This window comes from Juglans regia, chromosome 11 (assembly GCF_001411555.2).
Source record: "Juglans regia cultivar Chandler chromosome 11, Walnut 2.0, whole genome shotgun sequence".
NCBI lineage: Eukaryota > Viridiplantae > Streptophyta > Magnoliopsida > Fagales > Juglandaceae > Juglans > Juglans regia.
Window position 1 is genome coordinate 35,498,940 of NC_049911.1, and position 25,353 is coordinate 35,524,292.

The 25,353-nt window shown below is 35.9% G+C and overlaps 3 protein-coding genes and 1 pseudogene across 3 annotated transcripts; 2 read left to right on the forward strand and 2 right to left on the reverse strand.

Annotated features, from left to right (window-relative positions):
- Positions 1-13,971: 13,971 nt before the first annotated feature.
- On the reverse strand, positions 13,972-14,752 carry LOC109001760. The gene is made up of 2 exons (XM_018979155.2): positions 14,578-14,752; positions 13,972-14,457 (listed from the first exon to the last, which is right to left on the reverse strand). Exons 1-2 carry the CDS (start codon positions 14,640-14,642, stop codon positions 14,061-14,063), a joined length of 462 nt encoding a protein of 153 aa, XP_018834700.1. The 5' UTR covers positions 14,643-14,752; the 3' UTR covers positions 13,972-14,060.
- Positions 14,753-15,434: 682 nt separating this feature from the next.
- LOC109001750 (probable protein phosphatase 2C 57) lies at positions 15,435-16,002 on the forward strand (the record flags this gene model as incomplete). Its single annotated transcript, XM_018979150.1, has 2 exons — positions 15,435-15,641; positions 15,713-16,002. Coding segments are annotated over 2 exons (471 nt in total), but the record flags the coding sequence as incomplete, so codon positions are not given.
- A 144-nt stretch (positions 16,003-16,146) lies between these two features.
- On the forward strand, positions 16,147-16,671 carry LOC109001752 (annotated as a pseudogene).
- Positions 16,672-17,583: 912 nt separating this feature from the next.
- LOC109001795 (pleiotropic drug resistance protein 1-like) lies at positions 17,584-24,985 on the reverse strand. The gene is made up of 24 exons (XM_018979222.2): positions 24,481-24,985; positions 24,164-24,284; positions 23,977-24,065; positions 23,808-23,892; positions 23,570-23,729; positions 23,393-23,469; positions 23,238-23,291; positions 23,071-23,161; positions 22,679-22,980; positions 22,269-22,550; positions 21,787-22,103; positions 21,544-21,704; positions 21,336-21,439; positions 21,050-21,206; positions 20,866-20,973; positions 20,617-20,780; positions 19,952-20,284; positions 19,458-19,748; positions 19,275-19,358; positions 19,054-19,187; positions 18,634-18,861; positions 18,369-18,540; positions 18,002-18,256; positions 17,584-17,912 (listed from the first exon to the last, which is right to left on the reverse strand). The coding sequence occupies exons 1-24, from the start codon at positions 24,801-24,803 to the stop codon at positions 17,655-17,657; spliced, it is 4,350 nt and encodes a 1,449-aa protein (XP_018834767.1). The 5' UTR covers positions 24,804-24,985; the 3' UTR covers positions 17,584-17,654.
- Positions 24,986-25,353: the final 368 nt, after the last annotated feature.

Consider the following 25,353-nt stretch of genomic DNA (forward strand, 5'->3'; position numbering starts at 1 on the left):
CAGAGAGAAAAGCAGAGTTTTTATGAGAAGTGAGAGGTGGAGAGAGAAAAATCTGAGGGAGATTTAAGTTTTACAACAGAGAGAGAGAGAGAGAGAGAGAGAGAGAGAGAGAGAGAGATGTGTGTGTTTTAATGGAGGCGTGAAGGTTAAGGAAAGGATTTGGTTTCTCTTTCAATGCCCTTTCTTCCTGGCGAGTCTGCACAGGTGTGGTTGTAGGAGAGAGGCCGTGGGCAAAGAGAAGATACAATAAATACATCGATCGGTATGAATATTTCTAAAAAAAATATGCCGTAATTTTACTGGATTAAAGTTAGGAGCTGGCATTTCTATTCCACTCGCATTTCTCAAACTGATATTTTTACGCTCAAGACAGACACTCGTACGGAATTAAAAAAATTAAAATTAAAATTAAAAAAAGAAAAAAAGAAGAAAGTGAACGGTACTCTAAATTTTATTAAAAATTCTCACTTATAACAAAGAAAAACCGTAATTACAACATAAATTCCTGAGAATACAATTTTTCAAAAAAATCCAAACTCATGCATTAAAAAACCTAAAGCTACCAGCCATAATACAAAAAAGTCTAAAAGGAACAAATACCTCAAAAGACAAATCAGCAAAAAAAACAAGAGAGTAAGCACATAAATCAAAAGATAAATCCAATGCAACTTACCAGGAACAACTACAAGATCCGCAAGTAAGGAAGATCAATTCTATCCATGCGTAGAAGACCTCTTAAGTTGTTGGACAACCTATCTCTATCACTAGTCCAATTCATATTTAAGCCCCTAGCTCCACTCTTGGCGAGAGAATCAGCCACCGTATTATCTTCCTAAAAAACATGTTTCACATAGTACTCCATGGATGCAAAATAAACACGAACCTCATCCAAAAAATCCTCTAAATACCATATGTTACAGTCACCCCCAGTGATCCAGTTAATAAGAATTTGGGAGTTAGTCTCTATTTCTACCCGATTGAATCCAAGGTGATGCACATTCTGACCCATTCCAGCAAACTCCACATTTTAACAAAATTATTAGAGCTCTGGCCCAAGAAAACAGAGTAGGCCGTATACATATTTCCATAGACATCACGTATAACACTCTTGGCTCCAGCTGGCCCAAGATTTCCAAAACTACTACCATCCAAATTTAATTTAACCCAACCCTGTCGAGGCCTAGTCTATCTCACCACCTAAACCTTCTTAGGTTTTGGATGTAAGATCGAGATATCCAACCTATGTAAAGTAGCAACATCTTGCTTAGGAAGCCTGAGTACTTTCATGATCATATGGGTAATCTGACAAAGCCATAATTTGATAACATGCCAAACAGACTCAACCGTGTCATAAGTATCATCAAACCTGGCTTTGCAACGCCTCTCCCAAAGCTTCCAAGAAACAATTGAAGGAAGTAGACCAAAGACAGTTTGTAACTTAGAAGACTTCCAAACACGACGAAACCAAAAATTAATTTGCTCCTGCCATGTACGAAAAATACTCAAATGCACACCTAATTGAACTGCAGCTAGACGCCAAATTTGGCGAGCAAAATCATTAGTACAAAGCACATGATTAAGATCTTCAATATGATCCATCTCACAACAGTTACACTTAGATGCCATAGAAATGCCAGCAATTTTAATATTTTCATCAATACTCAAACAATTATTAGAGACCTTCCACATCATGATGGAAATTTTCTTAGGAAGATTGGTGTGCCAAATCCATTGAGCCCAAGTTAAAAGCGGCGCCCGAACCTTAATATAGTCCCAAACACTTTTAGTAGTAAACTTACCATAGGTATCTCTTAACTTCTAAATTGTAATTAGCGGCCTGGATGGGAAGAAATGATACTAGACTTTCTCATATGGCGAAAAAAACTTGGCTTAGAGATGGGGATTAAAATTCTAAATTTTCTCATGTGACCCTTAATGCCAAAAAGCAAAAAATGGTTTTTAATATGTGCTTGGTTGATGGTACTATCTTAAATACTCCCTTAGACATTCATCATGCTGCTATTGAATACTTCAAAATTTGTTGGGTTAGGGTAGCAATCATGATTTGCCTAATTTAAGGGATCTGATCTCTCCTGTTATTACTCATGATGAGAATTTATTGATTTGTAGAACCCCTTTATTGGGGAAATAAAGGATGCACTGTTTAGTATCCTATTGATAGTAGCCCTGGCCCGGATGGGTTTGGGTCAGGCTTCTTTAGATCTTGTTGGGAGATTGTAAATGATGATTTATTGGAAGCCATTTATGAGATTTTCCAAACTCATTCAATTCCTAGATTCTATTCGACTTCTTACCTTGTTCTAATTCCTAAGGTTGATAAGTCCACTGCTTTTGATAAATTTAGGCCTATTAGTTTTGTTCGGTGATTTACAAGATCTATGCTAAGATTATTGTGAGTCGTCTGACGAGTATGCATTCCAAGATAATTTCTCAGGAACAAGGAGCGTTCATCTCTAGTCACAGTATTTTTGAGAATATAAACTTAACCCAGGAGATGGTTCATTCTATCCATAAAAACTCTAATGGGGGCAATGTCTTAGTTAAGATTGATATGTCTAAAGCTTATAATAAAGTTGATTGGAATTTTCTAATTCATGCCTTGTCTAATTTTGGTTTCTCTAATCAAGTATGTGATATGATTAGGGTGTGTATTTCCACGCATTGGTATTCTATCATGATGAATGGCACTCCCTGGGGGTTCTTTAAAGGCAAATGTGGTTTGAGGCAAGGTGACCCTCTTTCGTCTTATCTGTTCATTATTATGCAAGAGGTGCTCTCCCGTCTTCTCAATAAATCTTTTGATAATGGAAAAATTGGGTAGTTTACTCAAGCTCGAGGTACCCCTCTGATCTTCCATCTTATCAATGCTGATGATATAGTTTTTTTTGCCAATGGTGGTAAGAGATCGATGAAATGTTTGATGCAGGTCCTAACCACCTATGAAGCTTGGACAAGTCAAGCCCTTAGTAAAGAAAAAAGTGCTATTTATTTTAAAAAAAAAAAAATTCCTGTTATCAGGAAAAACTCCTTACTTTGCATGATAGGTTTTTTTTTAAGGTTATTTTCCATTTAAATACTTGGGTGTGTCTATTGTGGTTGGTAGACTAAAGTCTTCTGATTTTGGTGAGCTTCTTGGGAAAGTTAATAAGAAAATAGCGGGATGGAAAATGAAAATGCTTTCTACGGGAGGTAGAACTATCTTGTTGCGGCATGTGTTGTCTAGTATGGCCACTCATTTCCTTGTTATTTTACAGGTTCCAAAAATTGTGCTCAAGGCGCTAAATAGGACCTTAAGTTATTTCTTTTGGGGTGAGTCTGATGGCAAATGTAAAAAGAAATGGGTTGCTTGGAATAATATTTGTTGCCCTATTGAAGAAGAGGGGTTAGGGATTAGGGACTTTGGGGACATTCAACTGACTTTGCATATGAAACTTGATGGCGTCTCATAAAGGGCCACTCTTTATGGGCAGATTTCTTCAGAGGGAAGTATGCTAGGGTTAGTCACATATCCCTCGTAGTGCCTAATAAGGGTACTAGGTTTTGGAGGTCCATTGTTCATAGTATTTCGGATGTTTTAAATCACTCTAAATGGCTTGAGAGAGAGAGAGAGAGAGAGAGATTTTCTTTCTGATTTGATAACTAGGAGGAGGGGGCCCTCTTAATGGCCATTATCCGGTGGTCGAGAAATCTTTGATTAAGATTAAAGAGTGCCGTATTGATTATTGGTGAGATATTCCTCTTTTGGAACACCTAGCGAGTCAACAAAAAGCAGGTGATCTAGTCCAACTCTTTGTTAGTTGTAAGGGGGGACATGTCGCCATATGAGAAAGTCTAGTATCATCTCTTCCCATCCAGGTCACTAATTCCAATTTAGAAGCTAAGAGACACCCATGGTAAGTTTACTACTAAAAGTGCTTGGGACTGTATTAGGGTTCGGGTGCCGCCTTTACCTTGGGATTGGTCAATCTCTCTCTCTCTCTCTCTCTCTATATATATATATATATATATATATTGGTTAAAAATAAATGATAACTATGGCAAATGACTCTTGCTATCCAACATTTGCCTCATAATCTAACAAAGATCATACCAAACTGATATAATACTTTTGACACATTATCTAACATAGTTCATACCATCTTTCAAAAAACATAGTTCATACCAAGATTATATTATACTTATATGATATATTTATCACATTATCTATGTGCCTTTTTATCTTATCACCAACATATATAATTACATGGATAGAAAATCCAAGTTGTTATCCCTGGAATTTTAATACTAAAAGTCTAAAATAAAGTGATAATGAGATCCTTTTCTCACACCTTAGGAGGTTCAATCATAGTGATCAAAGTGTGTATATATATGTGTGTGTGTGTGTGTGATGATCACCCAAAGATTTTATACTAACAAGTAATCTCTATTCCTAAAAATGTGGATGAAGTCATATATATATGATATGAGATAAGATCTAAAAATAATTTTTTAAAAGTTTATTACCACACAAAAGCATGACGTATATATATCTTGTATGAGAAAACCTCAAGGCCGGACTGGTGCATTTCATAGTTTTACACCCACCGATGAAAATCTGTCATGTAGGAGTTGCAAAAACTCCTTTTATACACCTGCATGCAGGAAAACCTTTCCACACTCATTAGCAATGATTCATTTTCCCCTCCCTCTCGCAATGTCGATTTCTTTTCCCTCTCCCCACGCCTATTTCCTCGCAAGCCTCATCTATTTAAAGTTTTAGAATATTTCAAAATTGATGTTTCTCCTGTTGGGGCTTCAACATGTTACCACTCAAAGAGAGCTCGCAATCATAAAATGTTTAAGCTTGATAGCGATACCTCTCATTCTTTCTCTCCCTCTCCCTCCCCTATTTGCGATACCTCGACAAACATCCCAAGTCCCTGCTCCCCTGAAGTTCCAATCAGATTGCAAAACGAAAACACAACCCAAACAACATGTTCGTTCGAGAGCACTATCTATACAGAAATGCTCAAAATGTTCATTCTGATTCTCTCTCTTTTTAATGTTCAAAAGTGGAAATTATTATTTATTTTTTGTTAGAGAAAATTTATATATGCATTGCTTGCTCTTGATAATAATGGAGGGTGTTTCTGTATTAGAATTGGGAAGAAACAAAAGGAAGAACTAATATGCAAAGAATTTATAAAAATCCTAATAGCCCTTTCCATTTCGTCAAGAATATATAAACATCAACTAGTAAGTAATTTCATTAACAATGAAACCCCTAAACACTTTTTTATTATTTAATTTAACATGCACGCAATTCATCTTGAGCTTATGACCTCCTTTTCGTCCAAAACTTACTAGGGAAGGAGCTATTATATCAAAATTCGAAACTAAATTAAAAGGGAGATTGATTGAGGGGAGAGAGAGGGAGAGCCCCTCTGGGGTCAGAAAGAGGGTTCAAGCTTGAGGAGGGAGAGAGAGAGAGAGGTGACTGAGGTGGAGAAACATAAATGGGGACGGGGAAGGGTACTCTGAAAGTTACAGAATTCGATTGTCTATAATCAAAGCTATTTTTCATTCACAACAAAACTATACGTGTCATGTTTTTATTGAAGGGTGTAAATCTGTCATTCTCACCCGTTCAGCTCCTAGCTTTACACATCTTGTATACTATTACTTGTATCAAGAAATTATCATATAATCCAAAGTATATGTAAAAATGATTACCTATTATATGTTAAAAAAATAATTATACTTCAAGTATATAGAAGAAATATTCATTTTTTTTATATCAAAAAATATATTGATCGAATAGGCCCCTTGACAGGCCCTCTGGACTAGGGGTGATAAACGGTCCGGTAGGACCGACTGGACCGGACCGGACCGAGACTTAGACCGGTCCGGTCCGGTCCATATTTTAAATTACCAAAAACATTCGGTCCGGTCCACGGTCCACGATTTTTTCGGACCGGACCGAATGAAAAATTAAAAAAAAAAATTTATATATAATAATTGTACAATTAACAATATAAATTTTTAAATATATTATTAATACTTGTTAATATTCTATAAATTAACAATATTTTATATATATCTTCATCTAACCTATCACTATTAACAATATAAAATTTTAAATATGCTATTAACATTTGTTAATATTCTATGAATTAATAAATATATAATATCAATTAGTTAATTATATAGTAATTATATAAATTAATAATATAATTTTCATCTAATTTATTATCATTGACCATATAAAATATTTTTTTATTGAGTTTGTTACATAATCCACATTAATAAGTCACTTAATTTAATTTAGTATTTTAAATAAATTTTTTATTAATTATTTAAAAAATTAAAAAAAAAAGGCCGGACCGACTGGACCGGACCTTTGGGTGTTCGGTCCGGTCCGGTCCGGAAAAATGATGGACCGAAAATTTTCGATCCATCCCCAGACCGGACCGGACCGGACTGTTTGTAGCCCTACTCTGGACTACCTAAATAATCTAGAAAAATGCATTATTTCTCCAAAATATTTAAATATATATAGTGTTGCTGCATAGAGTTATAGAGTGCAGGCGCTGCGTAATCTCTTTAAAAAATAGTGAAATCTACTATTAAAAAATGAGTATTATTATACACCACACTCTCATCCTATTTTGATCATACTAAGTAGTATGTGACACATTCATCATCATTAGATAATAAAGAAGAATGTAATAAATTATCATTTAATGATGATAAATGTGCCACATCATACTTAGTGAGATTATAGTATGATGTATAAAATTTTCTATAAAAAATTAATTTTTTTTATGTAGGTCCCGTATTTACTCATTTATTTCAAAATGATTGTATGTCGCTTGCGCAGTACTACGTACACTATAAATATCATTTCTTATTTATATATACAAGTTTATTAAAACTCAAATTTCAAAATTATGTCAAACGATTTGATTATTCTTTTAAATTAGCAAAGATCGACGGATTACATTTCTCCATTCCAGCTACCTTAGCCAATTAAATATATATATATATATATATATTTATATTATAGGGGTGTCTAAAATATTTAATATACGTACGTACGCACCCCCACATGCATCGTTCCGATATGATGCGGTTTTAAGAAATAATAGGTCGATGTTGATTTGTTAAGGCCCTTGGCCAAGGTGATCCATCTAAAAAAGCACACATGCACAGGCCAGCTGCGAGCTTTGATCGATGTTGGTAGCAAGACATGTACACGAAAATATATTAATGTTAATTTGTGTTCTCAAGCCCTACCCGTGTTCGGAAAATATATCGGCTAGGGAAGTGCTTAATGTCCCGTCCAAATAAAGCTCACGCGCAGGGACATGATCAATATTGATACAATTAGTAGAACATGAAAGTTACGGGTCAAACTTAAATATAAGATCCATGCATGCATGCATGCAACGACTTCAATAAGCGATAATCTTAATTTGGATATGCGCACAGGGGGATCCATCTAGGGTTTTTAGCTAGCTAGCTAGGCCTAACATAAGATTGGATAGGGAGAAAGAAAAATGTGCAGTTGGGAATCTAGATGATCTTGGTGGATTATATAATATTCGAAACAGAAATTGGAGCTAGCTAATTCCGGCTGTGAATGGTAATACGTAATCATTCGTTATTTATTTATTTATTTATTTTGTCGTTTCCTTTTATATCTTTCGATTTAATTACTTTATTCTACTTTTTTTTTTTTTTTTTTGGTTTATTATTTTTTTGGACTGTCCAGGTGAACTCTGGGTTTTGTGTAAACCGCAGTTTTTATGAAAGACGACATGAGATGCGCATCATCATGTCGATCTTCTGGAATATGTCGTGATCTGATCATGATCCGCACATCCCACGCACCAATTACTCTGCGATATTCACTAAAACCAGGATTCACTCTGCGCGCGCGATCGTTATTGGTATCCAAATTCCCGGACTGAACATGGATGTGGATAAATATTTTAACCACAAAATATTGTATAAAAAAAAAAAATTTATAAATTAATATTTCTTAATGTGGTATGTTAGATTGTAAAATTATTTTTATCATAAAGTAGATTTAATGAATCACATAAAATCACTATATGTTTATTTTTGTGTCAATATCATTTCTCTATTATTAAAAAATACTTCAACCGACGAGCGTTACAAATGTATTTGTGCAATTGAATGTCAAACTTTTGGAACCTAATAACTAGCTATATATGCATATACACACAATATAATTAGTACTCATCATCGTTTATTCACAAGTCTCGAAGGCGCGGCTTTGATGACTCAAGCTGGTTTATATATATATTAGGGAATTAAAAGAGAGTGAGGCCAGGGGGAAGAGGAACTTTATCACTTTTGTGTACCCAGAACTGGACAACAGCTCTTTTTAGAGTTCCTTATTTAGCACCACATAATGGAGGTTGAACGAATGATTTTCATCTGTCAGCTTTCTCTAATTAAAGTCTGCATCCACCGTGCATGCATGTCTTGGTGCGTTTTGCATGCAATATATAATGTTATCTTCTTTATTTAATGACTACATAATATATTATATATGTTCTTATCCTACTTAATTTCATTCTTAATTTTATGAATTATAGATGATGCAACATCAACATGAGACCGATAAAAATGTTGTACGTACGTACGTTAGTGAAGTACTTAAGGACAGATTTAAGAGGTGAGATAAAAAATTTATATTTTGTTTGAAAATTTAAAATATTATATTTTAATATTATTATTATTTTAAGATTTGACTAAAGGATATTTAACATTACATACTTACACCTCTCATAATTCAGTTTATAAAAAGGAAAATCCTGCCAAATCACATATAACATTTAATTTTTATATATTTTTTATTAAATGCGTGGTTTATAGATGATTAAAAACTAAAAAAAATAAAAAATAAAAAAAATATTATTTATTGTGTATGTGGATAATAAATAACAAAGTTGTTGGTCCGTTTGAATTTAAAAAGTGTTTAATCTCGTCTTATCTCATCATTATAATTTTTTTAAAGTCTTATATAAAATATAATAAATAATTTAATTTTTTCAAATATTAATTTAATTTTTTAAAATTTTAAAATATTAAAAAATAAAATATAAAAAATATTTTATTTAAAATTAATTTACCTCATTTTTAAATCCAAACCCGTCCATCGTAAAAAGCTAATTTATTTGCGTGTACAAAACTATTTTCTATTTAATTTTTCGTCCTTGAATCGAACGATAATCGATACCGGGAGTGGGACAGATTACGTGAGATAGATCACTTGGGCCTTGGGAGAATTTAGACCACAGTCACTAGTCGTCAACGTGTCGTCTGCACCCAGGCCCGAAGGGCGAGGCTGATGTCACGTGATCTTTCTCCACAGTCACTCCTGCCTGTCACGTGGTACTTCACTCTGTTTATTTTTTATTATTTGCACACGTGGCGTGATTTATTCCTCTCAACCAAGAGAATCTTTATGTGTATTGCATCACCACTGGCCCCACCTGTTGAATGACCGAAACGACCCTGACACCTCCACACGGTCACATTGATAGCAATTCTGCAAACAGAACACGTTTTAGACTGAGACAACCCGAAAATATCCGTAAAAGGATTAGAGCATATTGATTTGACGGTGAGGGCATTTTCGTCATCTTGACAACACGACACCCTAATCGAGTTCCTCGTTATACAAAGATTTTGACTTTTATATATGTTTGGGGGTATAAATCTCTTTATTACAATTTTTTTTAAAATTTTAAATAAAATATAATAAATAATTTTATTTTTTTAAAATTTAATTTAATTTTTAAAATTTTTAAATCATAATAATATTTAAAAATAACATTTTTAAACTTTTATCTAAAGTAAAAAATTCTCATCGCATATTCCAAAACATCGATTCCGGTCGATCTTCCAAAAGCGAAAAAAAAGAGGCGTGCCAAACTTGACTCTGGGCCGTGCGATTTTCCTAAAAAGGAGTATACACGGAACCCAAGGCCTATCACCCGGCTGGGGTTGCATCAGGGCTTTTCCATGAGGCTTTTTTCTTCTATCCTGACATACTTTTTGATTGGCTTTGTTAATTAAATGGGATGCTGTACTTAGGATGATCATGCACACAAGGTGATGACATCACACCAATTTTGACTTTGCTGTCATCTTGCTGTTCGGGACAATCACAATACAATCTATCTATTTATTAATTTCTATGAAAATTAAATTGTTTTCATGAATATATCCAAACTCGAAGAAATTAGTAAAAGCAAAAAAAAAAAAAAAAAAGGCCAATTATATTCACGGCCCAATATGAATTGTATTTACAATCACTTTATAGTGAGTTCCTCAAACCCGCAATGATCTAGCCGACAACTATCTTTTAAATATTACTTTTTAAGTTTAGATTTAAAAAATATTTTATCTTATTTTATTATTATTTTTTTTTTAAATTTTTAAATAAAATATAATAAATAATTTAATTTTTTCAAATCTTAATTTTATCTTTTTAAATTTCAAAATAATAATAATATTAAAAAATAAAATTGTAACAAGATTTTTTTCAACTTTCATATTTCATTTAAAACTATCTTTAACTCATCTTTAAATTCAAACCGCCAAAACAAAAACAACGCCTTCCCCCAAAAGGCCAACCGACAATGAACATAATGAAAATCAGCTATAATTCTGTAACATATTATTTATATATATAAAGGTTTATAATGTACAGAAGTCGTATTAATTTTGCAAGTGAGCAATATGGTGAGGTCGTTATCGGGGCAAGAATCGTGACACGTGATCTCAGACGTTATTCTATGATGTTAGAATATTCATGACAAAAATCATACTGAGAAGAGAGAGAAAGAAGAAGGTTGGCCAGCAGCATCGATAAAAGTAGTATTTCTTCGTGGTGATCATGGCCGCGTGATTCATGTCTATTTCGACTGTCGAACAGTTAGACCCCACCGTTGGATACACAAGAATATTATTTTTTGGACGTAATGGGTCATATAATCATTGTCGGATTAGCATATCGGGAAGGAATAATATATCTAGCCTAATGGGATATTGATCACTGAAAGTTTCTGCAAATTTTTTTTTTTTTTTAAGTAAAAAATAATTTATTAAAAATTGCCTGGAAGAATATCGTAAATAGAGCAAATGACAAAAAATAAAATAAACAAGTCAAGATATTCACAACTTATAAGATAATCTTATAGAAGGAAGACCTATACAGCTTCCAGTCGAATCATGCTCCTCACACCGCGAGATAATAACTCAGAACCTCCAAGTCCATACGTCCTCGTGATCCCAGACTCTGCAAACCTAGCTCTGAGTTATTTTAGGCCATATCTTAGCCAACCTGCAACCCTTCCAAGCTAGTGGGATACGTACCCACATCGATCTGCCAATATTTCACAAAAAAACTGTGGGCAAATGTCTCCATGCATGTATACAACATATATACAATTATCTAATTTCTACAACTTGCGTAAATGTCAATGGCTTTTTCAGTTTTTGTGGGGGCCATAGACCGGGGAAAGAGAAATCTAGATGATCTATAATTAAGATTATTTTTCATCATCCTGTTCATGATCCTCAATTTATTATTGTTTCGGTGATCATCATTAGCACGGACTCCATCGATTTGAAAGAAAACGTACGTGAAAGGAATGAAGACTGAAGAAGAGAAAACTTGATGACGTGCATGATTGCATGGCATGCATATCGATCGATCAATATTACCTAATTAATTACAAATTTATAAGGGAAGCTGGTTTTGACGGAAAAGTTGGTCGACGTTAATGGAGGATTAATAATAATGCAAGAGTACTTAATACCCGGCCAGAAAGAAATCATTAACGGCGTGCATGCATGCAGCATGCTTTCAAAGATGAATGCAGTACTTGATCTCATGCACGCATGCCTATATGGTTTCAAAGAAAAAGCTAGCCTTGACGCACATGCAGCTAGTCGGGGAGTTAAGACTTTAGATACCTATTCATAACGAGGGTAAGAGATCATGTACGTACGTATAAATGTATCAGCTTTTTTTCTCATGGAAAATCTGAAATCCCATGCAAGTGGAGCTAGCAATTGTCAAAGAACTACACTACTAGCTGTAAAGCTGGTAGAAGAAGGAAGGATCGAACAGCTAGCATTATACAAACTTCGACATATATAGGGTTTTAAGTTTGGTACATGATAAGGAAAAGTAATTACAGGCAAATTAAAAGGACAATCACATGGTATCTAGCTTATAGCTAGCTAGCTAGATATAGAAGCAGCTTAGACGACGGGGTTCGTCCAAAGTGGCTGATGATTCAACTCTTCTACACCGAATTGGGCAGACAGATTCAAAGAAAAAGGTTCAGTACTAGTGGGGAACAGAAGACCTAAAAATTCATAGTTTGGGTGATGATCTGTGGTAGAATATTAGCTTCCATCGTGCTTGATCTTTCAAAGAAACAATCACCGCGAGCGAGTTGTTCCAATTGCAAATTAAAGTGCTTGCTTGCTGGCTGTAGACAAATAATGCGTGCTTTCTCTCTTTTGTTTTTGCTTTTGCAATGGAAATATCCTACTTTCAGATTCCACCCATCATTCCCTACCTAAGCAGCTACCTACAAGAATCTCAAAGTCTCGCATGCAGGAAAAGTACTCTCGATCGCATATATAAATTAAAATAAAAAAGAATCAAAATTAGCTGTACGTAATACTGCTGATTGATTATAGAAGAATGATTATAAATAGTATATATATATAGTGGCGTTGTCTAGATCAAAAGGAAAGGTTCACGATTTATATAATTATTTTCAAAACTCCAATTATAATGTTGTAGAACTCATTTCATATGTCTGATCTCTTGATCATCCATTTAATGCTCTTAAGATTTAGTAAAAGCTTGAAAATGATTAATGTTAATCCGATCGCTAGTGTTATCATGTTAAAATATCAAACAAGTCACATGAGCCGGCCAATAGTGTTTAATTTATGATGTGCCGTCCATAAGTTGAAATGCATATTTATTTTTCTACGTACAAACCAAACAAATAACTTAAATTACATTCGGTACTAAAGGCGATCACCTGATCAAGTTGACAAATTCAAGGCCGCAATTAAAACCCAATGAATAGGAACATGATCTTAGTACGTATAATCTCCATATATGCAGGAGAAGTACCTTTTGTAAAACATGATTTACTATTTGGTCATCTCGTTAATTAATATTGCAATATTAATAAACAGTTATTTCCTGTTAAAATAATTATTTTCTATTAAAATAAGTCTAATTTTTTTACAAATAGTCATTTTCATCCTATATAATCCGTCACAAATGCTCATTTTTTTTATAGTATATAGTCGTAATATAGTTTATGAATACAAATATATATATATATATATGAGAAAATAATTCAAATGATAAATCATGCGTTGATTAAAAAAATAATAAAAACGAATGACTAATCCGTACAGTTTACTAATTTGATAATGGGCTGGGCTAGCTTCGTTTTGGGCAAAGCCCAACATTTCGAAACATATAATAAACGTTAATGTTTCGGCCGAGTAGTCTGGTATTATCTGTCGGCCACGGGATGAATCGCGGGCCAGACTGCTAAAATTCAATGTTATTGCTATCGTGATGCCCAAATTGGCAAAATATAAAGTATGGCTAGGAATTAAGCCCATCCCATTTAGAAGCCCTCCTGCATCAGACATCAATTGTTATGGCAGGCCGATTCATCATGTGCATGTCCAATTTCAATAGCAATCGCCTATTAATTTTGTACTGCACGTACTTGTTGAGTACTGCTTTGTGCCACCTTCTGTACTACATCGAGCTACTTTCAAATTATGTCTATTGCAATAAAAAAAAAAAAACAAAAAAAATCTAAAGATCCTTACAAACGAGAATTAATTAATAATGTGATTAGAATCTTAGAAAATTAATATAGTTTCCATTATATATATATATACAATATTATTACATTTATAATGTGGTGTGACACATTAATTCACATTGTAATAAATTTAATTGGTTACATTGAAAAGCAGTTGGGGCTGCTGATAGTTTTGCCGACATCAACTTGAACGGGAGGAGCAGTCTTCGAATCATACCCAATTGCCTCCCATCTCCTGCGAGCCGACGGGCGGGGGAGGTTCTCAGGCACAATGGTCTCCAGAGAATTCACTCGCCAAGCTGGGCAACTTCGTTTATCGCTCCATTTCGTGGCGGCCTTCCTGCGGCCGTTCGATTCGGCTACGACCAACGTCGTCGACGACGAAGACGTGTATTCATTGGTGGCAATATGGGTTTGGTCGAAGATCACTGACACGTTGCTAATTTCTAATCCGATTATCATGGAAGCTGAAGCCATGCCTATTAGAACACACGGGCTGTTCGATGATCTCCATGATTCTAATTCATTCTTCTTCCTGCACCGTAAATGCACACATGATGCACACAGATCATTTGGTTTATTAAAGTTGTTGGTTAATGAGGGTGCGTACTTATAATAAATTAATGACCAAAATTTGCAAAGCGGTCTCACTTACCATGCAACTTGAGGCGCTTTTGAAGTAGGTGAGACATTTAGGCAGCAACTGGTTGTAAACACCATCTCTCTCTCCCTCTCTCTCCCTCTCTCTCCAAGTTAAAATAATAATAATAATTATTATAGAGGAGAAGGAGGGAATTATTGTGAGATGCGGGGTTTGCGTATGTTGAGAGAGAGAGAGAGAGAGAGAGGAGGGTCTCGTGGTTGGTCAGATTAGGGTAGCTGAAAAGAACGGCAACGGTGGCCCTTTGCTTTAGGACACGTGGGTTTGGAGTCTTGGACCCTGTGGCTGTGGCCTCAGTCAGTCAAAGACGCTACCTTGCTTGCCGTCGCTCTTGGTACACCACCTTTTTCCTTTTGGAAGGTTCTCTTCTCTTGTTGCAAATCTTGGGTAATTTGGGTCGGCCCACCAAAGCCCACTTTCAACTCATTTTGAAGATCTTATTGGATCGGGGAAGCAACAGATCACACACGACCACATACGGAGGCGGGGTGGGGCCCTGTTGCCCACCCCTAAACTATATAACTTATATTTTAAAAAGATTAATCAATGATACAATTAAAATTTTATTCTCAAATGAGATCTCATATATCACCTAACCTAATCCTTATTGTATGGGGTATTAGAGTATACTTGATGTTTTATGGTTAATAAAATTCTGTTTATAGATTAAAAAAAAAGTCTAGGACTATCATCCTTGCACATTCGTCGTTAGTTATGATACGCATAGCAATATTATGCAATATTATGCAGGAGACAAGTCTCCTGCGGATAACCTAAAAGCCTTGTAATGAATTTTCTCCTGTTTTTATAAGCGGTAACAGCAAAGACATGCGTTTTGATTGTAAATTTCATATGAAAACCAATCCTCTGACGATTCTGTTGAACGGGCACTTGGCTTAGAGGATTCTGAGACCGAGTTCATTCCAATTCTCCGCTCTGGAGCATGTGCTGAAGTTGGGTTCGGGGAAAAAATGGAAGATGTTTATGTCTGTGTCGACTGCTTTATAAGGGATAACGGGATCAAGAGTTTCGCTGATGGGCCCAGTGCCTTCTACAGGGTAATTATCTTCTCTTATTACTCACAGTGACTTTGCATTTGCCGTATGCTGTAGCTCATACGGCTGCCCAGGTGTTTGATGGACATGGGGGAAAACATGCTGCTGATTTTGCTTGCTATCATTTGCCAAAGTTCATTGTTGAGGATGAAGACTTTCCAAGAGATATTGAGAAGGATGTTGCTTTAGCATTTTTGCAAACTGACACTGCCTTTGCAGATGCTTGCTCTTTGGATGCGGCCCTTGCATCTGGCACTACTGCTTTAGCAGCTCTTGTCGTTGGAAGGTTAGGGGTGTTCTACCGCCACATATATATTCACATTTACCCCTTCATGTAGATATGTATTATATTTTAATTTGACGTTTTTAGTCCTTTTCATATGAATTTATGTTATCTTTCAATTTAGTCAGTCATGGGTTAGTGATACTCTAACTGATCAAAAGCTGTCGTAGTTCCCTGACTCTGATATTCCTTAAAGTCCCTAGATTTCAATGAGAGGTGGTCTGAGTTCCGTGGCAAAGCAATTGAAATGTCAAGGGACCGCAAACCAATTTGTAGCAAAGAGAGGAAGCGGATCGAGGCATCTGGAGGTTATGTATATGATGGTTACCTTAACGAACAATTTATTGTTGCATGCGCTTTGGGAGACTGGCACATGGAAGGAATGAAAAGTAGGGATGGTGGTCCACTCAGTGCAGAGCCCGAGCTGATGTCTGCAAAACTGACAAAGGAGGATGAATTCCTTATCATGGGCTGTGATGGGATCTGGGATATATGTGTTTATGAGCCAAAATGCTATAGATTTTGCTCGGTGAAGGCTTCAAGAGCACAATGACCCAGCCTTGTGTAGTAAGGACATGGTTGATGAGGCTATGAAGAGGAAAAGTGGGGATAATTTAGCTGTTGTCGTGGTCTACTTTCAACACCAGCCTCCCCCGAACTTGATTGGCCCCATGTCCAAAGTGCATTAAGAGCTTTTCTGAGGAAGGTTTGAGGGAGTTGCAAAGCTTTTTAGATAGCCTGAAAAATTAAAAGACGTTGACATGCCTTTTTTTTTATTATTATTATTTAAAAAAAAAAATTCAATTTAGAAATTTATCTGTAGTTTTAGATCGATAGAGAATTTTGACTTCCAACTGTAACATATGCGGCAACAAGTCAATTAAAATGATTTGTTGTTTTCTTTGACTTGATTTATTTTCCATCTACTCTTGTTCGGGCATTTTTTAATTTACAGTTACGTTTATTCCATCCAAAGAATTAGAAGAGCTAAAAGTAGTGAGTGACACTTGGTAGATTCCGATCTTAATTTGTCTGCTTAGATCTGCCAGAGGATTGCCATGATTTCATCAAAAGTCTAATCAAATATAAAATGTGATAAATTTTATCAAAACACATGTACTTTGGATTAGCCAAAGGGATAAGTAGAAAATTTTGAACTACAATAAATGAATAAGTTTCTTTAAATTTGAAAGGTTACTATTCATTAAGCAAATATATTCTTTATTCTAATTTAATCTCCAACGAATTTTTCTATTCACGTTTAATCTCTAACGGACGTTTAATCTATACGAATATTCTTCAATTTCGTGCATGCAGTATCCTATAATAGTGTAGAAAGGTGTGATTTTGTCCAGTATTCCAAAAACAAGGACAGTCTTGTAATAATAATGTAAAAATCAAATTAAATTATTAATTAACATATGATTAGTATAATTATAAAATATGAAAAAAAAAATATTATTAAAAAAAAATATTATTATTTTGTTGAATTCAATGTCTAATTCAATATAGAATTATGGCTAGGAAGGTTTTGAATTTATGAAAAATATCTAATTTTCATCAAATTTTAGAGATGGCTTTGATGAATCCAAGGCTAATGTTACGTTGAATTCCTGGTTTGATGTTGTAGCATTACTCTGGCTGCCCGTTGTGCTTGTCTTGATTTTTTGCTTTAAAATTCAGATGCTTTGGGAACTTCAAGTAATTCTAGCTGCCTTGAATAGTCTTCACTCTCATTTGGTTTGGAAGTTTAATGCCTTTATGGAGAAGGCAAAGATGAATGCAAAGAGCATGGAGATCCCAACAAGCACCACTGCAATGACACCCACAAACTCAATTCTATACCCAAAATAACTCCTGACAAAGTCCTCCACTGTTTCACCAGACTCGAGTACGTCCTTTACATCTCCATATTGTGAAACCACCAATCCGTACAAGGTCCAAGCAACGGGGCAAGCCCAGTAGTACCATCTCCACCATATTGGAATCCTCTGCCACAGAAAAAGTTCGAAACTCTTGATATATGGATTTATTTCACGAGTCTATTATGTATGTTGGCATGCAAAAGACTGATATTTACCGTTTGGGGGACAACGAATCCTGAGAAAATGTTCCATATTGCATAGAAGCCAGATGAAAGTATGGTGGCAATGTTGTGGTTGGGAGTTATAGCCACGGTCATCATCCCATAGAATGTGAAATATAATAAGGTGAAGTACATGAAGAAAAGATACCATAAGAACTTGCCCACTTTCCATTCGAATCCCATCATGGCATATACTATAACCCCATAAATTACAGTCTGAAGGAAATTGTACGGAAGCTCAATAACAACCTGCAAAACCACAACTTATTGCTCCATGATAATCACAAAAATGAATAAATCAATTTCCTAATGGAAAGTATACCACCTTGCTGAATTCCATATGCTAAAATAAGAACTTCACCTGTCCAATGGCATACGGTAGAGCAGAATACATTCCAGCTGCTCTTTCTCTATAAAATACAGTTCTCTCAGTAGCCACAACTGGCTGCACCGACATACCATTTTGTACCCCTAGAAACAGAACAGCGGTGTACATGGAACCCATTGCATTGAATAGATCTTGTTGTCTTCTCCTGTACTTCCCCGAAAGCTAGCACAAATTAGTTATAGAGATGGTAGAAATTTAGATGCAATTTTCATGACTTGGGTTTGTTTTGCTGCCATACCTTTTGGAACCAATATCCCAGAATATCATCCCAAACAATAGAGCTATCATACTTGTGAATAAGAGTCTCACAGCATTATATGATGGGTTTCGCCAATATGACCAATGCTGTTTCCATAGGCAAGCGGTGCATTGGGTGAAGAAAGATTGTGAGTACTGAGTATGGAAGAATAGATCTTTGGAATCCAGTGGCGGTGCACTTAATTCCTTGATCAATGCTTTGTTTCTCCTGATCACCACAGAAATATATACTATATGCATCAAGATCATATTCTGAAAAATGACGAACAACCTAAAATTATCATGGACCATATAAACAACTTTCCACATTCTGAAGTTTTTTGCTTTCTATTGTTTCTAATGATTTCTCTGGGGTCATGACCAAAATGAAAATTAAGAAGAGCTATAACAAAAGATTTACCTATATAGTTCCGAGTTCTTGTACACATCAGTGAAATTAAAACCAAGAGCTGCTTCTTGCCCTGCTGAAGTAACCTCCAACATCCAAGTTGCAGGGTTATAACCATCTCTAATGTTAGGAACTCCATTTAATTCCTTATGAGCCAAAACTCAAATATGTTAGGAGTTATGTGACAAATGTGGGGGTTGATATGTTCAATCTCATTTGTTAAGTAGCCTGACCTCAAAGTACTTGATCAGATGTGAAGAATGGCAGCCTAATGGACCAGCATATATTTGCTCGCCTCCCACTTTCAAAAGAAGTAACTGAAAGGCAACAATTAAGTACTCAATGCAGGAATACTTTCAGTGAGCAAAACAAAGTATCAGTTCATTATTCTTGAAAACCTATGTAACAATTCTAACCTCATCAAAGGCATCAAATATATCAATGCTTGGCTGATGAATTGTGCAAACCACTGTTCTTCCTGTGTCCACAGTGTTCCTCACTGCTCTCATTACTATTGCTGCTGCCCTGGCATCGAGGCCAGAGGTTGGCTCATCCATGAATATTATAGATGGATTGGCAACAAGCTCAACTGCAATTGTCAGCCTCTTGCGCTGCTCGGTTGAGAGGCCACTCACACCTGGCAATCCAACTAGTGCTTCCCTTAATGGGGTCAGCTCCACGAGCTCTATGACTTCCTCAATGAACATCTGCAGTCCATAACCAGAGTTTTAGTCAATATCCCTCATAACACTGAACATATATATGATGTCTTTTGTGGCTAAATCTTGACTTTATGCAACTTTTCTCTTGGTGTGAGATTGGAATATGCAATCCTCATTTGATAGTGGTTTTACCTGCCTGCACATTGCACCTGATTAAAAGACAAAAGAATAAAGAATGGAAGCTATACCATTCTTGTTGAAGAGTCAACTTCAGGGGCTAACCGAAGCCATGCAGAATATTGCAAAGACTCGTAGACTGTTACATGAGGAGAGTGGATATCAGTTTGTTCACAGTATCCTGATATGCGGGCAAATGTTTCTTGCTTCTTTGGATACCCAGAAATTTTGATGCTTCCCTGGATATATCCACTGGTTTTCCTTCCAGCCAAGACATCCATTAGTGTGGTCTTACCAGCACCAGTAACACCCATTAGAGCTGTTAGGACTCCTGGCCTGAAAGCACCACTCACACCCTTCAAAAGTTCAAGTCGATCCTCATGAGTACCTTGATTTTTCATTTCCTGAAAAGCATGGGAAAAAATTCATAGGGCAGATGTTATTTGGCTTTGGAATAATTTGAAAAATATATTCAAGTCTGTTGGTGATGATAGTTAAGAGTATAAGGAGAAGCAAGAAAACAACAGGTTGAAATGCCGGTACGGCCTATAATTTGGCAGTATCACGAATAGTCCACAACAATTGTGCAATATAAACAGGTTAAGAAAGTCAATAATAAAATTGAGATTCTATACCGTTAAAACCGCCAATTATGCAAATAGCAACAATTCAAGCACTTCAGCACAAATATCACCTAAGTACTTTCATGGCGCTTTTTAACTGAACTTGAAGGTACCTGTGGCATGTCTACAGCATATCTGATTTCATCAAAAGTGAGGGACAGGGGTTCAAAAGGAAGAACCATTCCCCGCTTCCTGTTTTGATAAGCTTGATCAATTCTGCCCACCCTTGCAGATACAGAACCGGACGATATACTTCCTAGAGCTTCAGTCCCTTGTTCTGTATTGTTTTCACAGTAAATATGTTATAGTCTATACCAGAAGGTGGGAAAAGTACACAAGGATCTAGGAGCATAATGACCCACCGGGAGAGGTTTTTCCTCTAGATGATAGCTCAATGAACTGTTCAGATCTGTTAACGTTTCTATCAGCCAAGGTCTCTTTCGATATTACTGCCCGAGACTTACCAAAAGCTGCAACAAGTTATTACGTTTGTCAGAAAAATAAATCCAATTTCAGAACAAGCAAGAAATGAAAGAAAATACTTACGATTGAGATACTGTAGAGCCACAGTGAAAAGGAAATTGAACACAAAAATGTACGAAATCAAAGCTCCTACTCCAATCCAATACCAATCTGCTTGTGGGAAAATCCCGCGAGACTTTAAGATCAAAACTCCTAACGGTTCTGATGAATTAGGAGGTACCTATAATGAAAACATTCCACATTACCCAGCGAGACAAAATAAATTGAAACCTTCCGTATACTCAAATTATTGATCAAAATTTTTTCTTTGATTTCCTTTTCTTTTAAAACTTCATAAAAGGATGTGTACATGTCTCCAACTCTTCCCAAGAAATTCGTTTACAGCTATGGCATTCTGTCCATACATCAGCGGGGAGACCCAATAACCCCAATACCAACATTTCTGCACATCGTCTGAGATAAAAAGAAAACAAAATCAGAAATTAGATCAGATTGGCCTGAAGATTAGAAACCTTTATATTATCAAGATTCGAGATCAGATTATGTTATTAAATCACCTCGAGATATGATGAATCCTCCCAGAACCTGCACTGCAAGTAAAGCGAATGCACCAACTGTGCTGGCCACAATCGCGTTCCTTCCTAATGCAGCCATAAATCGGAACAATCCAGATGCCATCTGGTTAATGCACGTGATCAAAAAGTATTGTTTGAAAAACCTGCAATTAGGAGCTTTGATCATATTCCCGAAACCCAAAACGCGAACTTAAAATTTAAATTATGCCGGTTTCTTTTTCTCACCTTCCAATGTCTGGATCAAAGCCTACAACATAATAAGTCATGACCACCCAAACGGCAGCCTCTACAAAGGTAATTGGAATCTTTAGGATCCATGCGGGTAGAGCGTATGCCCACGAAGGATAGAAGAAAAGGTCTCTTTGCTTGTAGAAAATGGGAAGTTTCATAACAGCCATATTGAGCTCTGATATTCCGTTAAACATGGCTACAAGTACCGTAAAGAAAAGAGCACCCAAATAGATACCACCGTCTGTTACTGTATCTCTATGCATCTCAGTTCGCAGAAACAATGTCATCGTTATGAAAGCCAAGATAGTGAGCTGAACATGCGAGAAATAAAGGAAAAATAATCAATAATAACATATAGGGTGGCAGTCGAACCTTTTGACAAACAAACCTAAAAAAATGAATTCAAAGTTTGATCAAAACTGAAACTTAAATTTCACTTCAATTTGATCGAAAGCGACAATTTAAATGATACTCACATTGCTTATTTTGAAGATGTAGACAAATGAGTTTCTCTTCATCAGCAGGAACTCTCTCCAAACACAAGCTCTCAATAGCTCTTTCTTGCTAACACCGTACTTGTTAGCAGTTAAAACAGCAGGGTGGCCTTTGGACTTGTTAAATGGAGTAGCAAGCTCGTCGTCAAGTTTGCAACCGATGTGAAATGAGCGAAATGCTTTGGCAAAGTCTTTCACAGTAACAAAGCTGTAAGGCTCATCTTTACGTGCCCAGTACTGCTCCTGATCTTTTCTTGATGTTACCTAGTGCAACCCCACAAGGAATTACGAAAAAACCCCCTAGAAGGAAATCTCTAATATGAATGGAGAAAGAAGACAGGTTAAAAAGAAAAAAAAAAAAAAAACAGAGGGAGAGAGAGAGAGAGAGTTACTTCTTGTAAGAAGTCCGCAACTCCTTTCCTCGCAGGACATTTGAAACCCATATATCGAAAAAACTCAAGGACATTTTCGCGGGGACCTTGATACACAATTTGCCCATCCGAGAGAAGAAGTATATCATCAAATAATTCGTAAGTTTCTGGAGGTGGCTGGAGAAGAGAGATAACTGCAGTTCCACTGAGAATGTGGATGGTCTGCCTTAGTGAATTTACAATCTGAAAAGTTGTTGAGCTGTCCAAACCAGTGGATATCTCATCCATGAACAATGCTATTGCTGGTCCAACCAGCATCTCCCCTATATCATAATTATTGACCCGAAAATTTATGTACGCAACGAGAATGTGGGGTTGTTGTTAAACATACGATGCTTTGTTTTATGTTTTACCTGTTGTGACTCGTTTTTTCTGTCCACCAGAAATGCCTCTTAACATTTCATCCCCCACCATAATATCAGCGCAGACTTCAAGCCCCAAAATCTGCAATGTTTAAGCAGAAACTTTACAATGATACAGATGTTCACATCGTTAAGCGCATTGGATTTCAAAGTGGTACCTTGAGAACATAGTCAGTAACTATACTGGTCTCCAGTCCTTCTAGTGCTGCTGCCTGAAGAGATGGTTTGCTTGACATGTCAATATTTATTTATTTTTTATTAATGATCAGTCAACAAATAATTTACACAGAAAAGACAAATCTGTTTTTGCCACCTTCATATAGATATCAAGATCGGGATCTGGCTTAATATTTGCAGCCTTCTCTCTTCTTAATAATTCTGCCAATGTCTCTGCAAATTTGTAAAAGTTTAAAACTCAAAATTCAAACCCACGAAAGAAACTTCTTGCACCATAAATCTTAAAAATTGACGGTGTATTAATTTGACTGACCATAACGTGGGCCAACCCCCTGACATCTCGCTGCAAAAGCCAGTGTTTCTCTCACTGTCATTTCTCCTATGTGGAGATCATGTTGACTTACATAAGCAGATGTCCTCTGCGGCACAAAATCTTTCATTCCATATCCGTTGTAGGTAACACTTCCCGAAAACTGAAGTTCATGAGTTTCTGTATCAGATCATAAGGCAACAACAATAACGTAAATACATATGACATTTGGTTTTCTCACTTTTAAATCTTTATCGAGTTTTCCAGCCAAAGCCAGCAATAGTGTGGTCTTTCCAGAGCTCGGGGGGCCTAAAAGCAATGTCATTCTGCGAAGATTTGACGAACAAAATGGGAGATTAATGGTTTGGAAACTGTAATGGATAGCTAGGATGAATTTTACATGAACTCACCTCTTAGGCTTGATGATGCCGCTAACGTCTTGAAGGATTGGTAAGGGTATCTTTCTACTTTGATGAATGGGAAGATTGTTTAAGAATCCCTTCAGAGATATGAGAATGCGAGAGTCGAGAGATCAAACGGCGAGAATGCGTAGAGATAATAATTGTAGTTACATGATAGAACTAAAAGGTCATTTACCTCTAACATATTGACCAAGAAGTTACATATTGTAGGCAATGCTCTGCTTCCAACATAAATCTCAGCCTCCACATTTAGGTGCTCAAACCGAACTTCAACAGTTGGAATATCAAGTCCAACCCTGGATATGGATTTTTTAACAAATAACAAATAAACACGGATTCCAAACCATTACAGAGAAAAAAGAGGGGAAAGAAACAAAGAACCTGTAGTGTCTAGAAACCAAAATCCCTCTTACAATCTAAAGATCAAACATGAAACAAACACAGACACAAGAATATACCATGATTTTAGAAGCCAAAGATGATCAATCTCACCTATCTATGCGATCCTTGAGCTTTAACAAGAACTTCTCATTATCTTTTTCTGCAATTTCCACCAGCCCATCTAGCAAAGCCTTTCTCTCCAGTAATCCAAGAGTCTTTATGTCAATCTCTCTGGCTTGACCCTCTGTATCAGTGAGTATACCTCTCCTTATACGGACATAAGTAGGCAGCCTCTCTAAAGTAGCCCATTTGAGAGCTTCTTCATCGTCTTCTTGTCGCGAAGACCTTGAGAAAATTTCCATGTAATTGTTCCTCCAGATGTTAGAGCTGCATGTCTGTGGACTACTACCTCTGTATATTTCACCACTCTCCATCGACCCTTTTCCATATATACAACACAGAACCTATAAAGTTTTTTTTTTTCATTTTTTTTTAATTTAAACTTGCATGCAATGAAACTCAACTTTTATAGCCGAAAGCCTGAGGAGAGAGAGAGATTGGCATCTTTGTTTCTAATCTCAATGAATGGAGAGGGAGGGAGAGAGAGAGAGAGAGAGCGCAATGCCTTTTTTTTTATAGGACGAGAGAGAGCAATGCCTGTACATCCATGCTCTATCCGTTGCGTAAGATATACGAGGTGATGATATCATGATAGCGGAACGTAGATAGTCAGGAGGGTAAATGATTCTCAACAATCATAATCTTTTATTATAGATTTTATCAATATCTAATCATATATAATTATTGTGGTCGATTTTATAAACCAATAAAAAAAAATTCAAAATTAATAATAACATTTTTTTTAAAACAAATAATAAAGCATAGCAGTTGAAAAAGAAAATTCTATTAAAATAAATGATAGAATTAATGCAAAATATAACACGATCAATAAAAAAAAATATTGTGTTCTTCGTAGCAAATTAT

Excerpts from the sequence above, each read along its gene's own strand:
- LOC109001795 (XM_018979222.2), bottom strand. The coding sequence starts at position 24,803 with ATGGAGAGTGGTGAAATATACAGAGGTAGTAGTCCACAGACATGCAGC. Across the intron at positions 24,066-24,163 it reads TCTTGGTCAATATGTTAGAG|GGATTCTTAAACAATCTTCC; the intron begins GTAAATGACCTT and ends ATATCTCTGAAG. Across the intron at positions 18,862-19,053 it reads AAGAACTCGGAACTATATAG|GAGAAACAAAGCATTGATCA; the intron begins GTAAATCTTTTG and ends TGTGGTGATCAG.
- LOC109001760 (XM_018979155.2), bottom strand. The coding sequence starts at position 14,642 with ATGGTGTTTACAACCAGTTGCTGCCTAAATGTCTCACCTACTTCAAAA. Across the intron at positions 14,458-14,577 it reads AAAGCGCCTCAAGTTGCATG|GAAGAAGAATGAATTAGAAT; the intron begins GTAAGTGAGACC and ends TTTACGGTGCAG.